At 32.0% G+C, this 14,537-nt stretch overlaps 1 protein-coding gene across 2 annotated transcripts in view; it reads left to right on the forward strand.

Moving 5' to 3' along the window:
• The window catches only part of LOC140443773 (uncharacterized), a 34,766-nt gene that overhangs the window by 17,707 nt on the left and 2,522 nt on the right, over positions 1-14,537 (forward strand). The window contains exon 2 of one of the 2 annotated variants that reach the window (XM_072535207.1): positions 12,179-13,483. The exons of the other annotated variant lie outside the window; for it this stretch is intronic. Coding sequence (XP_072391308.1) covers positions 12,179-12,549 — 371 coding nt within the window. The 3' untranslated portion in view covers positions 12,550-13,483. Of the gene's footprint in view, positions 1-12,178; positions 13,484-14,537 lie in introns of those variants that run through there. 2 annotated transcript variants of the gene reach the window in all.

Genomic DNA, 14,537 nt, shown 5'->3' on the forward strand with positions numbered 1-14,537 from the left:
GGAGATATAATGAAATATCTGGACATCATTGCGCTGTGTGTGAAACAACACTATATTCCGTGGTGTTTATAAACCACTGTCTTCTGTGTAATACATAGACTATACAATTAAATAGGTATTATACTTGGTTATACAAATATATAAATTTTTAAAAAAGTGTTGTTTTAATTCTTTAAGTTTTATTTAATGAAAATGTTAACAAAATGTCCCATATCTCTGAACCCAAAGCAGTTTTTTATTTTGAAATGTATTGTTTAGTTCCGCAGAGATTTTTTAAAATACTTGCAAAAAATCCAAAAAACTTTGTTTTACTTTTTTTTCGTATTTTTCAAAAAAAAAACTTTACCAGGAACTTAATATTATCTACCTACTAATACTGTAAAAATTTGGGCCTTTTATCTTTTAAGGATCCAGAGATATTTGATATAAAGTGTTAAAAAACACTAAAAAATCCAATTTTCGGACTTTAACTATAATATAAATAAGATCCCAATAACATTTCTTTTCATTTCCAAGTTCGAAAACATTTAATTTTTATCTAAAACCTTTTATTTTTAAAAATTATGACAAATTAAAAAATTTCGTTAAAATCCTGGCCTATTTTATTTGAAATAATCCATGAAGTACGGTAGGGTACTGCTGGCGCCATCTTTAATTTCAATGGCGAAACTCTCCAAGATTACATTTAAACATTGAGTAGAGGTTATCGTTTTAATTTATAGATGGAGCTAAATGACTGAAAAGTGTTCAAATAATAAATAAATGTTTTACTGGTCATGTCTGTTTTAGCAAAGAATATAGACGCTTAAGTAATATAACATAAAATGGCGGTTCGTTTGTTGATATATTTGAATAAAATCTGGTGTTTTTTCTGTTTGTTTTCGTAAAAAAATGGTGTGTGTGTGTGTGTGTGTCTGTTTGTGGGTGTTTGTGAAATATCTGGATTATTTAAAATTATGTCAAAAAGTAAGTAATCTACGATTATTATTTCATGTTTAATAACAAGCAAAATTGATTTATAGATAGTACTTTGTAATATAATACAAATATTGTATTTGAAATTTGCTTTAAACTATAAGTCAAAACAAAAATTATTTCATGTGTTGGTTTATTTAAAAATTAACAGTATTTTTTATACTTTATACAAAAACATGATTTCGATTGTCAAATTGGGTCAAAGAATTCATGTAAATTTCATAAAAAGTCATTATTTTTCATTTTTTATCAATTTAGACCATGAAACAGAGATTTTTGCAAATGCGAAATAATTTTCGCCGATTTTTTTCCATTAATAGGAACACTAAACTTGGATACTTTCCTTTTGGTTTTTTCACAGAAAACTAAAACTTTTTAACTTGAATTGTTTGGGTTTGTCACTAAAAAATAATTATATAATGGAGCAAGTATTGGTTTTATAGGATCCTAATCCCTCTCACAGTCCTATACCCCTCTCTGAATTGCTATGTAGTGGTGTAACCAATGAAAAATAAACCTTATTTCTTAGACCCAACCCACTCCCTACTTACCTCTTACTAAAGGTAATTTCTACAAACATAATCTTTAATAATTTTCTTTGTGTCTCAATACCTGCTACCCACATCAATTAAATCTTGAAGAACCTCACCTGTGTAGTGCTACCAGCAGTTTATTAACTTAATTTCAGGCCTCTTTCAAGCAGCTACATATGTACCCATATAAAACTACAAAATACTAATTGAAAGAAAAAGGGTATTTCATTTATTGCAGACTGCAAAGTTTATGCATTCAGTACCCCTATCCAACTACACAATACTAATTGAAAGAAAAGGTGTTACTTTATTTATTGCTTGTTGTACAATTTATCTATAAGTACCTCTATATACCTACTCACTTAAAGACAAGATGCTAGTTGCATCTGTGCATATATTACTACAATTAATTTTCTTTGTATCCACATTCATTGGTACCAACATAAGTAGTTAATTTGCTAACTTCTTTATTTATATCCACCCATATAACATACTAATTAAAGAAAAAGGTGCCACTTTAATTATTGCAGGCTGCAAAATTTATACTACCCATATAACAAAATATTACTTAAAAGACAAGATTCATTTATTGGAAGTTGCAACTGCACCAGTACACAATATTAATTGAAAACAAATGTCCCTGCACCTTGAGACCCATCTGAACAAGTACAAAGTGTTTAAAAAATTAACATGTGTTGTTATAGCTATATAGTGACCAAATTCTTTGTTAAAATACAGTAAATATTAGTGAAAAGAATAAAATAAAAAATGTTTTTTTATGAATGCATTTTTTATAAATTAATGATTTTTGGCTGTTTATTCTTGAAACTTTATGAAACAGATATGAGGCTTTTCGGCAATACTATATTTGTGGTCTAAAATTTATGTAGTAAATTAATACAAACAGTATTAATTGTGATTAAAATTTTTTCTAAATTTCTTTGTAAAATTTGTCTCAAAATTAGTGAAAGGAGTAGTATAAATAAAAATGTTTTATGAATGTATTTTATTTTTCTGTTTTATATTTAGTACATGATTAATATTTTAGCGGTTTTTTCTATTCTAAGTCGGAAGCTTACTCGGCCAAAGCAACAAATTCCCAGTACCTGGTTCTACATGGACAATTTTCTTCAACGTAGTGGATACGGACATTTTCGTTAAAGTTGACCATTAAATAGTCCTTGATATCTTTATAACAAAATAGCTGCATACATGGACTTTAAGGATATGAATGTTTTCCTGCTTATCTATAAATTAATTCCAGGGGCTTGGGTTATTTAAGTATTATTTTTGATGCTTTAAGTATATTGAAAAAAATATTTCTCTGTTTTACTACTCGTAAAAATTAATAATTTTTGAGTGGGTTTCTTGAAACTATATGTCTTATATCTTTAAGGACTTTATCATTTAGTAATCCTGGATATTTATAAACTAGTGTCATTAGGGTACCATAAGTTAATTTTATTATTTTGAAACTTGATTCAATTGGAATTGTTTTACTTTAAGTTGGCTAACTTTTAACACCAGGTTATATTTAGGATGAGAAGCTTATGCAAATTAGGGAGCATGACCCCTGGTATGGCAAATTAGGGATAGCTGTATGCAAGTTAGGGACAGGTGTATGCAAATTAGGGGGCACATTCAAATTATTGACAGCTGTATGCAAATTAGGGAGTACATTCAAATTAGGGACAGGTGTATGCAAATTAGGGAGCACATTCAAATTAGGGACAGGTGTATGCAAGTTAGGGAGCACATGCAAATTAGGGCAGGTGTATGCAAATTAGGGACAGGTGTATGCAAATTAGGGACAGGTGTATGCAAATTAGGGACAGCTGTATGCAGGTGCTCCGTGCTCCTCTGCTCCTACGCTATTTCCTCCCTACTTGTCTGGAAGCACACATTGGTTGAATCTCTTCTTTTTCAAATAATTTCACATGTTGCTCTTGAAGATGTCTGATAGAACTCCATATGCGACCCATGCTAACGTGATTATTCATTGCAATCAAGCAGTTTGGTTGTCCCTGGCAATTTGGATTTCATTACCTAAGTATTTATATTTATGAACTAATTCTATTACATTGCAGTCGACTTTTGGATTTTCGCTTGGTACCAGATTTGTCATGTATTGTGTCTTTCCAAAATTTATGTTCAAAACAACTTCATTACAAGCGGCAGTTAACTCAGTAAGCATAGTTCCAATCTTTTTTAAGTTGTCTGTTATCAGAACAATGTCGTCTGCAAACACAAACACAATGGATTTTTCTATAATCCCTTTTATGCAATGGATGTGGTCCTTAATGCCAAAGTTTTTCCTAAAACCTGCCTGTTACCTAGATTGGTAAAAATCTAATTTTGTTTCTATAGAGCGTTTCACGTTAAGAAAATAACATTGCGGAGATAGGGCCATGTATTTCTTATGGACGATAGAAGCGCAGCGATGCCACGATGAACGAAGACAAGCACGATTCAGGGTTGTAAATAATTTGTATTTTCGTTTTCACAGACATGAATTAAATTAATGTTTTTTAACGTAATTTACCAAAAGTGCCCATTCGAAACAAGAGATGAAAAGTAGGGAAAATGATTTTAATTAAATAAATAGTATTTACAAAAGATAATTTTATTTTATCTTATTTTAATTATAGTAACGACAGTTTATTTGTTTTTCGGTAAGAATATCATATACCATGAATCATAGAAATGAGTAGAAAATATTGCTTAGTTAAATCATCCACTTTGCCGGCTATTAAAGATTTAAAAGCAAATAAACAGACCACTTGGAATGCATATATCTAATTACTAATTGCAACTTAAAATAATACGGTGTACGTATGTCAGCGATTTTATGTCGTTCTCTGAGACTACATAATGATAATAAGGCTTTGTGGTTCTTCAGTTGTTATTCTGACTTTACAGTTAAATGTTAATTGAAAATGGAAATTCGAAAAATATATCGACAATCTAGTAAACCGCATGCCTGAGAGTTTTGGCAACACTGATCTCCATAAGCCTAATGTTATTTTCTTAACGTGGAACGCTGTATAGTCTATTTGTGTCTAAGTGTTCTTCAAATGCATTTATATTATTAGTCTCTGTTCAGGTAGGTGTAGAATTCTTTTTGATCATGCGGTATCTCTATTTCCCAAGATCTATTTCTATCAAAGCTTTTACCATCCTGTGGGCGCTACCTGTTAGAAACTGGTTCAGGACTGTAACATCTTGAAAAATTTGCCTCTTGTCAGTGATCATAACATCGATCTCGTTCCTGTTTTTTCATTCGGACTCGGCCACGTCCATCTCCCATGGTTTTTTTTTTGTAGAAGAAGCTGTTTATTTGGAATAGATTTTTTTCAATCAGGAAGCTAAGTAGTAAACTTTCACTGCACTTTTTCCTGTTTCCCAAACCAAATTTTCCCATTGCTGTTTCTGTCTTATCTGCCTTTTTCACCGTTTAAGCGTTGAAGTCACCACATATTATGGTAAAGTGCGTGTGTTTGTATTGTTTAGGGCTAAAGTAATCTCATCGTAGAATTCTTCTATTTCATAGTCAGCATAGACACTTGTTGGGGCATACATTTGTACGATTTTTAAACCTCTAGTAGAGAAATTTGTTACTGACATAATGCTGTGCTCGTGTGTTCTGTGTACGAATAAACGGCTCCTATTGTTTCAGTTTCACTACCGACCTGATAAAACAAGTGACCCGATTTCAGTTTTTTCATGCTGTCCCTTCGTTGTTTTACCTCGCTAAATGCATGCCTATATCCCTATGGTTTTTTCTTCTGTTGCTAGAGATCTAGCATTATATTTAGCGACATTGTGTTTTAAGGGTTGTCTTTAAGTTTGGTATAATTACCTTTTAGAATCTTGTTTTATATACAATAGACAAAAGGTTAAGCGCATGTTCATTTCAGTAAAATAACAATATTGCGTTGTTATTTTACCGTGAATGATAAGGAAAATTTTTGAATATAACTGTTATTTTGTCGTCTGCATGCAGGAGTGGCACAACTCAAAAACTGGTAAGTTTAAGCAACTCGTGATTAAAGTTTGGTCATTAATTTTATTAAATTTATTTTATTTCTAGTATAAGTAAGGATCGTTATCAAAAAACATTTTTGATAACAATCATAATTATATATTATATTATATATATATATATCACTCACCATTGCATTCCAAAGCAAATTATTCCAGGCAATGGTACAGAACTAAAAAATTCCGTCATTAAAGACTTATTAGCATTGCCCAAGATACAAATCCACTTTACCGCCTCCCAGCATCCAGAATCAAATGGTACAGCTAAAAGATTTCATTCAACTATTATGGAATATGTTGCTGAACAATCAAAATGAGTATAATACTGACCCAATAGAACAAAAAGTAAATTATGCATTATTGGTAACTGTAGTATATTAGTATATTATTAGTATATTAATACCGAAGTATAAAAAATACTACCGAGAACATTCACCTTTCAAATGTAAAACGACCTAAACGGAAAACTTATATTTTTTCAAGTTCGTCACTATCGGACATACAACAGCCGAAACATACAATATCCAAACTCCAAAAATCTATTATAGTCATACATTTGTATAAGCATATTTATAGTTTAAAACCATTTGTAAGTAACTATGAAAACTAAACTTGTAATTCGAATATCTTTAACATTAGATCGCTATTAGAAAAATATTAGAAAATAGCATTTCCAATAGGGAATTTTTAGATCAGAGACCTACAATTTTATTAATAGTATCCAAAATGGCATACAAGAGAAATTTGACCATCTAAATATTCATAACGTATGGTCCTAAAGTTTTGGGAAAAATTTCACCTGGTCTGATTGAGAAGCAAAATGCATTTAACAAAGAAGGCCATAGAATTGAAATGTCATCAGTTATTGACATTCAATAAACAAATCAGAATATTTTGGTTTGTGCTCTGCAAAATGTCTTATAAAATTGATATTCATCGAGGTGTTTATAATATGGTTGGGCGAATGTCGAAACGAGATATTGTTAATATTTATCGAGATCAAAACATAAGCAAATCGACAATTTATCGCACAATCAGAGAATGTGAAGAAGGGATACCATGTGTTAACTTGCTTAAAAGTGGCCGACCGCGGATTTTGAACCATATAAGAGAGACATGACTGATTGAAGCAGCTAAGAACAAAATTGGGGTCTCACAGCGAAAACTGGCCAGAAGATTTCTTGTTGGAAAGACTGCAGTATACAGGACCCTATCGAGTAACAATATTATCTACCGGAAAAGAAGGAAAGCTCCAAAATACACAGAGGATCAATTAGAGAGAATTTCGAGATGTTGCCGCGCGTTAAGGCGAGTGCATTTCGTCAACAAGTTGATCGTGATGGACGATGAAAAATATTTTACTTTGTCCAACTCTGAGATGAAGGGTAACGATGGGTTTTACACGAACAATTACAAAAATGTACCTGATGAAATAAAATTCAAAAGTAAGAAAAAATTTTAGGACAAAATTTTTGTATGGTGTGCAATTTCTGAGGCTGGCTTTATCTCACAGCCCTACATTGGTGTTATTCGAGGCGAAGCCTTAAACGCAAATATTTATATTTAAAGATGTCTCTCTAAATTGCTTCAGTTTGTGAACACACATCATGCAAATGATCAAATAGTCTTTTGGCCAGATCTTGCTTCATGTCATTACGCGAGGATCACAAGGGACTGGTACGAAACTAACAACATTACTTTTGTACCGAAAGCAGACAATCCCCCCAACCTACCTCAGGCTCGTCCAATTGAAGAGTTCCGGAAAGTCTATAATAATGGATGGGAAGCACAAAATCAGGAACAGTTAAGACGCCGCATATATACAAAAATTAGAGAAATTGACGCCGAGGTCGCCAAAGGATGGTGCAACGTGTCAGTGGAATTATTAGGCAAATCGAAAATAATGGTCTCTTGTCTGTATTTGAATTTTAATTTATAATAAGGATAGTTAAGTTAAATTGTTGAATAATTTAATAAAAATATAAGATTATTGTGGTCAGAGTAATATGCATTTGAAATTTTTCGCAAAACTTTAGGACCATACGTTATTAGTTTAACAAGGAAGAAAAGAGGTTTGATGAGTTTGGTTTAATATTAAAAGCACTTACAGGAAAGTTGGATGCTGAAGATGGCGAAAAGATAAATTCAATACTACAACACTTGAAAGCTAACCAAATAAAATTAGAAAATCCTATACTTAATCAGTGTTCATTAAGTCAACAAATCGATCATTATCATCATCATGATCCAGCCTTCTGCGTCCAAAGTTGAACATAGTTCTCCCTTAATTTCTTCCAGTTCTGTCGGTTTTGAGCCTCATGAAGCCAATTCTCAGAGATTCTTTTGACGTCGTCTGTCCGTCGTGTAGGTGGTCTACCTCTGCTTCTTCTTCTGTCAGCTCGTGGTCTTCACACTGAAATTTTTTGGGCCCACCGCACGTCCGTCCTTCTGGCCGCATTGCCCACCCAATTTTGGAATGTACAGAATGATTCACGCAAGTCTAGCATCATCCCTATTTTTAATGAAACACCCTGTATAAGTTTATGTTTTTAAAAGCTACTTAACAATCTGAGCTCAATTAACTATATGATGTAGCATCTATTATGAATAACACGATGAAATTTTGAAGTTATGTATAATTTTCGTCAAGAAATTAAAGACAACACCTAATATATTATTACTTAGTTCAGAAGATTTATGTCTGTATTTATCTTATTGAAAAAATAACATTATTTACAGGGTGATACACTGATAATATATGACTACATAATATACTTTTTTGAGATGAGGTTGTTTAGTAGCTTCTAAAAACATAAAAATATATAGGGTGTTTCATTAAAAATAAAGATGATGTAGGGGAGACCAGGTTTGGTTGTCATACGGGGTACGTTGACATTGTGCATTTAAATTACGCGCCGTTCATAGTAAAACATAGCGCGTCGACCTGTGCATGCACAAACCGTTGGCGCTTGTGTTGCCATACTTTCAGTCAAAGTTGTAACGTTATCCAGTGAATATAGTGCTGATTTGTGGTTTAACATTTGGTGAGTAATTTTTCGTTGTCGTACACTTTTTTAATATAATCTAAACTCGGACAAGAAAATGAAGACAGTGACTCATTTTTACTCATCATTTAATTTTGGTCAAAATACTGTCCAAGTGCAGTTTATAATATGAGATTTACAAGACCTAAACATCGACTGTAACCGCTTAAAAATCTTCTGATTGTCCTTCGTATCAACCGTGACATTAAGTAAAGTTAGCCAACTGTAGTGTCAACGACAGTACGCGTGTTACTTTTAATTAATTTGTTGCATATCAGATAACAGAAATAAAGTCATAAAATATATACATTCCATCAAATTCCATCAATCGGTGGCGTATCCGCATAGACATAAATATTTAGTATAATGTATACCCTTAGAATAATGGATTATGTAGATATTGTAAAATTCTTAAAAAATGAATTTACGTGGTTAATAAAGAATACAGTTGTCACCTTTATAGAACAATAGTCACTTAGACGTTAATAGCAAATATGGACTAAAAATTAACACTTCTAAAACTGAAGTCATGATAATCAGCAAAGAAAGAATTGAGAGGTACAGTTTACCATCAACCAAAAAGTAGTAGAACGTGTGCCAAAACACACGTAGCTTGGCACTACATTAAATGAGCAGTGGGACCACTCCCAAGAAATAAAAGCTCGAAGGGCAGCGTTCATTCAAATGTCCAAGCTGTTCAAATCACGCAGACTCCTCCGATGTTATATATTCTGTTATATAGTCTTAGACTCTAACGGAAGCAACAACGAAGTGACTGGAAGCGTTCGAAATGTGGACATATAGAAGAATTCTTAAGATATCATGGATGGACAAAATATCAAATGCCAAAATACTCCAAAAACTTAATAAAGAGAAGGAAATAATGTGCACGGTGAAAAGAAGAAAATTAGAATATTTCGGCCACATCACAAGAAATGAAACAAAATATAACCTGTTAAAATGCATTTTGCAGGGAAAGGTGAATGGTAAAAGAGGCGTCGGAAGAAGAAGAATATCTTGGCTTAAGAACTTGAGGACCTGGTTTGCGACATCCACTACAGGGCTTTTCAAGGCAGCAACTAATAAGATTATCATTGCCAGAATGATTGCAAACATTCGTAACGGATAGGCACCAGAAGAAGAAGAAGTCACTTATCTAATTTGAACCTATTGACTACTTACTATACATAGAGTGCGGTTACAATTTTTAAAATACTAATTTTTATAAACACATTGTTGTAGTATATCCAAAGTCAACTGAACCACGTAAGAACTAATAACTTTAAGATAAAATGACTCCAGTTTAGAGACAACCAATTTGTGAATTTTTTTGTAATTATAAAAGCCTTATGATGTTTTAACTTTCAGGATTTTTTATTTTGTTTCATGATTTTACTCAATAAAATCTTTAGTGTTTGCAGAACTAATCAATTAATCATAACTAAACCAACTTTTTAATAAATTCAGGAGGTACAGATAAAACCTCTCTAATTATCTTGTTTCCACACCACCCATGAGGTAAAGTTATTGTTGTGTTTTATTTTTATGTGGTGTCCCCAATATTCCTAATTCACAATGCAATATTCATCCAGAGTCTGTTTCTGACTAAGAAGACGAATCAAAATGAGATTGTGTTACTATAAGAGTAATAAGTTTTTTTCACAACACTGGTAAATGCGACTGGTTCAATTAATTTTTAAAGCACGTATGTACCTCGTCTATCTAGCTATGGAAAGCTCGAAACAGTATGGATGATAAAGGCATAATTTACAAAAGAGTCAGCCGACGAATAATTACATACGCGGCAGAAACACGACCTGATACAGAAATGACATAAAGAATGCTAGAAACAGCAGAGATAAAAACCTTTAGAAAAATCGATGGTAAGACATTATGGGTTAGGGCTAGAAGTGCAGATATACGTCGGATATGCAAGGTGGACAACATTAATAACTGGATAAAAAATAGGTAGAATGGAACGACTACATAAACTGAATGACAATAAATAGAGTAGTAAGGACGGCCAGAGACGGTTACCCAATAGGAAGACGATCAGTGTGAAAACTACGAGAACGATGGAATGACTGGAGGCACATTTAAAAAACTGAGTCAAGTCTACAAAAAAGAAGAAGAAGATATGTACCTCATAATTTTGCCGAGACCGTTTCATATACCGAAAATTCAACTTCTGTAAAACTGTTTTTAGGGTTTCAGGGCTCATTGGAGGAATCATATCGTTTTCCACTAACTTGGCCTTAACTTTTTTGATCGTTGGAGGCTTATTTTCTAAAAAGAATGTATGCACAGTCCTCCGGATTAAATTCATTTGCGTTTCGTTTAAATCGAGAGGTTTTCGTCCACGCTGGCGAGTTTTTGGCGCACTTAAAGTTTTTGTGATTTTTACTTCACGCACAATCCGCTCCACTGTCAAGGCTGACACCCCTGTTAAAATCGAACAGCGATCTACAGCTTCCATTGTAGGATGTGTTTTCTTAAGTCCATCATACACTTTCCACACGATTTGTTTCTCAGCTTTTGAGAGTGGTTTGTGCCGGTGCGATTTTGTGGTACTTGCGCCAGCAGCTGCATCCATTTTTATTTCTATAAAGACGAAAATATACTCTAATTTTATTATTTAGTACATGTTTTAACTTCTGTATTAAACAATGTCAATGAAATGTCAATTAAAGTTTTTTTATTATTGAATGTCGCTTTATTACCCAGTAAACTTGAACAAAAATTGAAAGGACATAATGGACAATATTTCTTAGCTTAACTTAAATATGGCGATAAAAGTTTTTAACAGTATCCGGACACTTTTTCTTCCGTTCTATATATTTTTCGAAATTTTCTTAATAAAAAAAATTGAGAATACAATAATTAATTACTGACTTTTCGATTAAAAATCAAGTATTATGTAATGGTTTTGCTTTATTACAATATAATAGTTAATTCTTGATTTTTTTATTAGACATCTAAGTCTTAATAGTTTTGTATTAAATTTTACAGTGCGTTTAATGTGTTACTTGTCATTTCATGATTTCATTTAAGATAAGAAGTACCTATGACAAATCAATAAATCTAAATTTCACAGCTAACTGTTTAATGTACTCACCTCTAAATAACGAAATATATTTAAATATGTTTAACAACAATAATAGAATTCTATATCTACGAGTTTCCAGTGGAAACTTTCCACTATTCACTATAATATCGTATCAAAAATCACACACGCTCACTGTGCACTACAATACGCTACTGACACTCGCTAGATTTGCCAATTTGCAATCTATGCAAATGTATTAGTCACCGTCTTCAATATCTTGTCCGAGCGTGGTATAAACATTTAAAGTTATTTTCTGTAGTGATGGTGTGAAAGTATATTGATAGCTCTTTAATCTGACGTAAACAAATTTACAGTTTATGAATTCGTAAACAAGTGTTAGCCATTTTAGTTGAAAAACCGTCATCGGGGTTGGTTGGCATTTTATGAATGGGGCAGGTTGTCACGTTGTGCCAACCTGCCATGTATATCACTATGAAATCGAATTGTTTTTAACAAAAGTATTATCTAATTATTTGCAGACGTAGCCATGCGAATAAAAGAAAAACAGAGCGAGGAAAAACGCCTGCTGACCGAACGGGGTACCCTAGTGACACTGGCCATTGCTGTTACAGCGTTAGACAATTCAATTCCTCCATATTTCATATTTCCTAGGAAAAGCTATCGAGCGCACTTTGTTCGAAGTGGTCCACCTAGCAGTATAGATGATGCGAATCCCTCGGGTTGGATGACCGAGATACATTTTATAAAATTTGCAGAGCATTTTATACACAACGTAAGATGTTCAAAAGAAAAACCAGTGTTATGGTTGCTCGATAATCATAATTCTCATTTGTTAATAATTGCACTCGATAATTTCAAACAAAACGTTTCCATCTCATTGCAGCCATAAACTTCAGCCTTTAGAGTGAAGTGGTCCTCTAAAAAAATACATCAACACCGCTTGCGATTTATGGATAACGAATAATCCGGGCCAAACAATGACCATATATGATATTCCAGCGGTGGTGAAGTCAGCTCTACCCAATGCAATTACTTCAAAGAATATTATGACTGGCTTTCCAGTATCTGGAATAAGTTCATTTAATTCGGATATATTCTCTCCTGAGGAGTTTATGCCTGCTTTTTTGCACTCATTGATCAATCTCGATCGATCTCGACTGGAACCAAATGAAGTTACTGTGCCAATTAACCATCCTCTTCCTGATTTAAATCTGTCTTTGGATCAGTGTGATCCGTCTCCACTCGTACCGACTCAAGTTACTCCGCCAACTCAGGTTAATTCACGTTCTATTCCTCCTACAATATCAACTACCAAATTATACTGTGCAGTATCAGCAACTACGCCTATATCATATGTTAACGATACATCGGCTAAATCATTTTCTGATGTTGTCTCTGCCCTTCCAGCAATAATTTATTGATAAACTTAAGACCATTTCTTAAAGCTGGCAACAGAAAACCAAATACCAAACGTGGAAGAAAAAGACGTTCCACTGGAATTCTCACAGACACACCAATCAAAAAAGCTTTAGAATAGGAAAAAAGGCAGCACAGAATCGCAAAAAACTTTGCTTCCATTTCAACCAAAAAGGATGGTTGATAATGCCAAAAAAAATTTATTCAAGAGAAAAATAAAGGCGAAGCGTCTATTAACAGTATTTTTAGATGACGAGTTTAGACCAGGATAATGTTTCTGTCTAGTTTGCATGGAGCCACATTCCAATAGTCGCCCTGGAGAACAGTGGATCGAATGCACTGATGGCAATATTTTGCCATATAGATGTCAAAACTGCGATTGTGATGAATACTAACAGTATTTCTAAATACAGATTTCTAATTATTTTATTAATTAAAAAAAATTAAAGTTGTTTCAATTCATACCTTCTTATTAAATACATTTACCTAAATTTTTTCGGCTTCTATTATTTTATATATCTACCTATTATTGATTACTGTTCCTTTGCATCTATTTTAAGTGTAGTTATGTTTTATACCTATATGCCAACCTACCCCAAGGGCTATGGCAATTTGCCCCAATCATGGGGTAAATTGACATAGGTTGTAGAGCTACTCTTATTATTTTATATAAGTATGTTGAAAAAAAAAGTAATATTGAAGTAATGTTCACTTCTTACGGTAATGCACACTTTTCAAAATAAGTAATAATAATCTTAAAAAAATGTAATAGGCGAATCTATGACAACCATCCCCGGTCTCCCCTTCTATGTTATAGTTGGGTTAATCACCCTGTAGATTTAAATTTATGTTTAAAAAGCACACATTTGAATTTAAAAGTTGAAATGCTCTAGCGTTTTTTATAATTCTTTAAAATAAGCACACAAACAATTGTATTTCATAAGTGGTCTCCATACTTTATAATTTCAAAATTTCACCATGTATTATTCATAATAGTCCCTATATAATATAGTTCGTTGAGATTAAATTAAACAGCTTTTAAAAATATACAGGATGTTCCATAAAAAAAGTTGGACTATGCTGGGCTTGCCTTAATCACTCCCTACATTAAAATTTGTTTAAAAAGCGTACATTTATATATAAAAGTATATATATATATATATATATATATATATATATATATATATATATATATATATATATATATATATATATATATATATGTATATATATATATATATATATATATATATATATGTATATATATATATATATATATACATATATATATATATATATATATATATATATATATATATGTATATATATATATATGTATATATATATATATATATATATATATATATATGTATATATATATATATATATATATGTATATATATATATATATATATATGTATATATATATATATATATGTATATATATATATATATATATAT

The sequence above is a fragment of the Diabrotica undecimpunctata genome, chromosome 6 (assembly GCF_040954645.1).
Source record: "Diabrotica undecimpunctata isolate CICGRU chromosome 6, icDiaUnde3, whole genome shotgun sequence".
Lineage (NCBI taxonomy): Eukaryota > Metazoa > Arthropoda > Insecta > Coleoptera > Chrysomelidae > Diabrotica > Diabrotica undecimpunctata.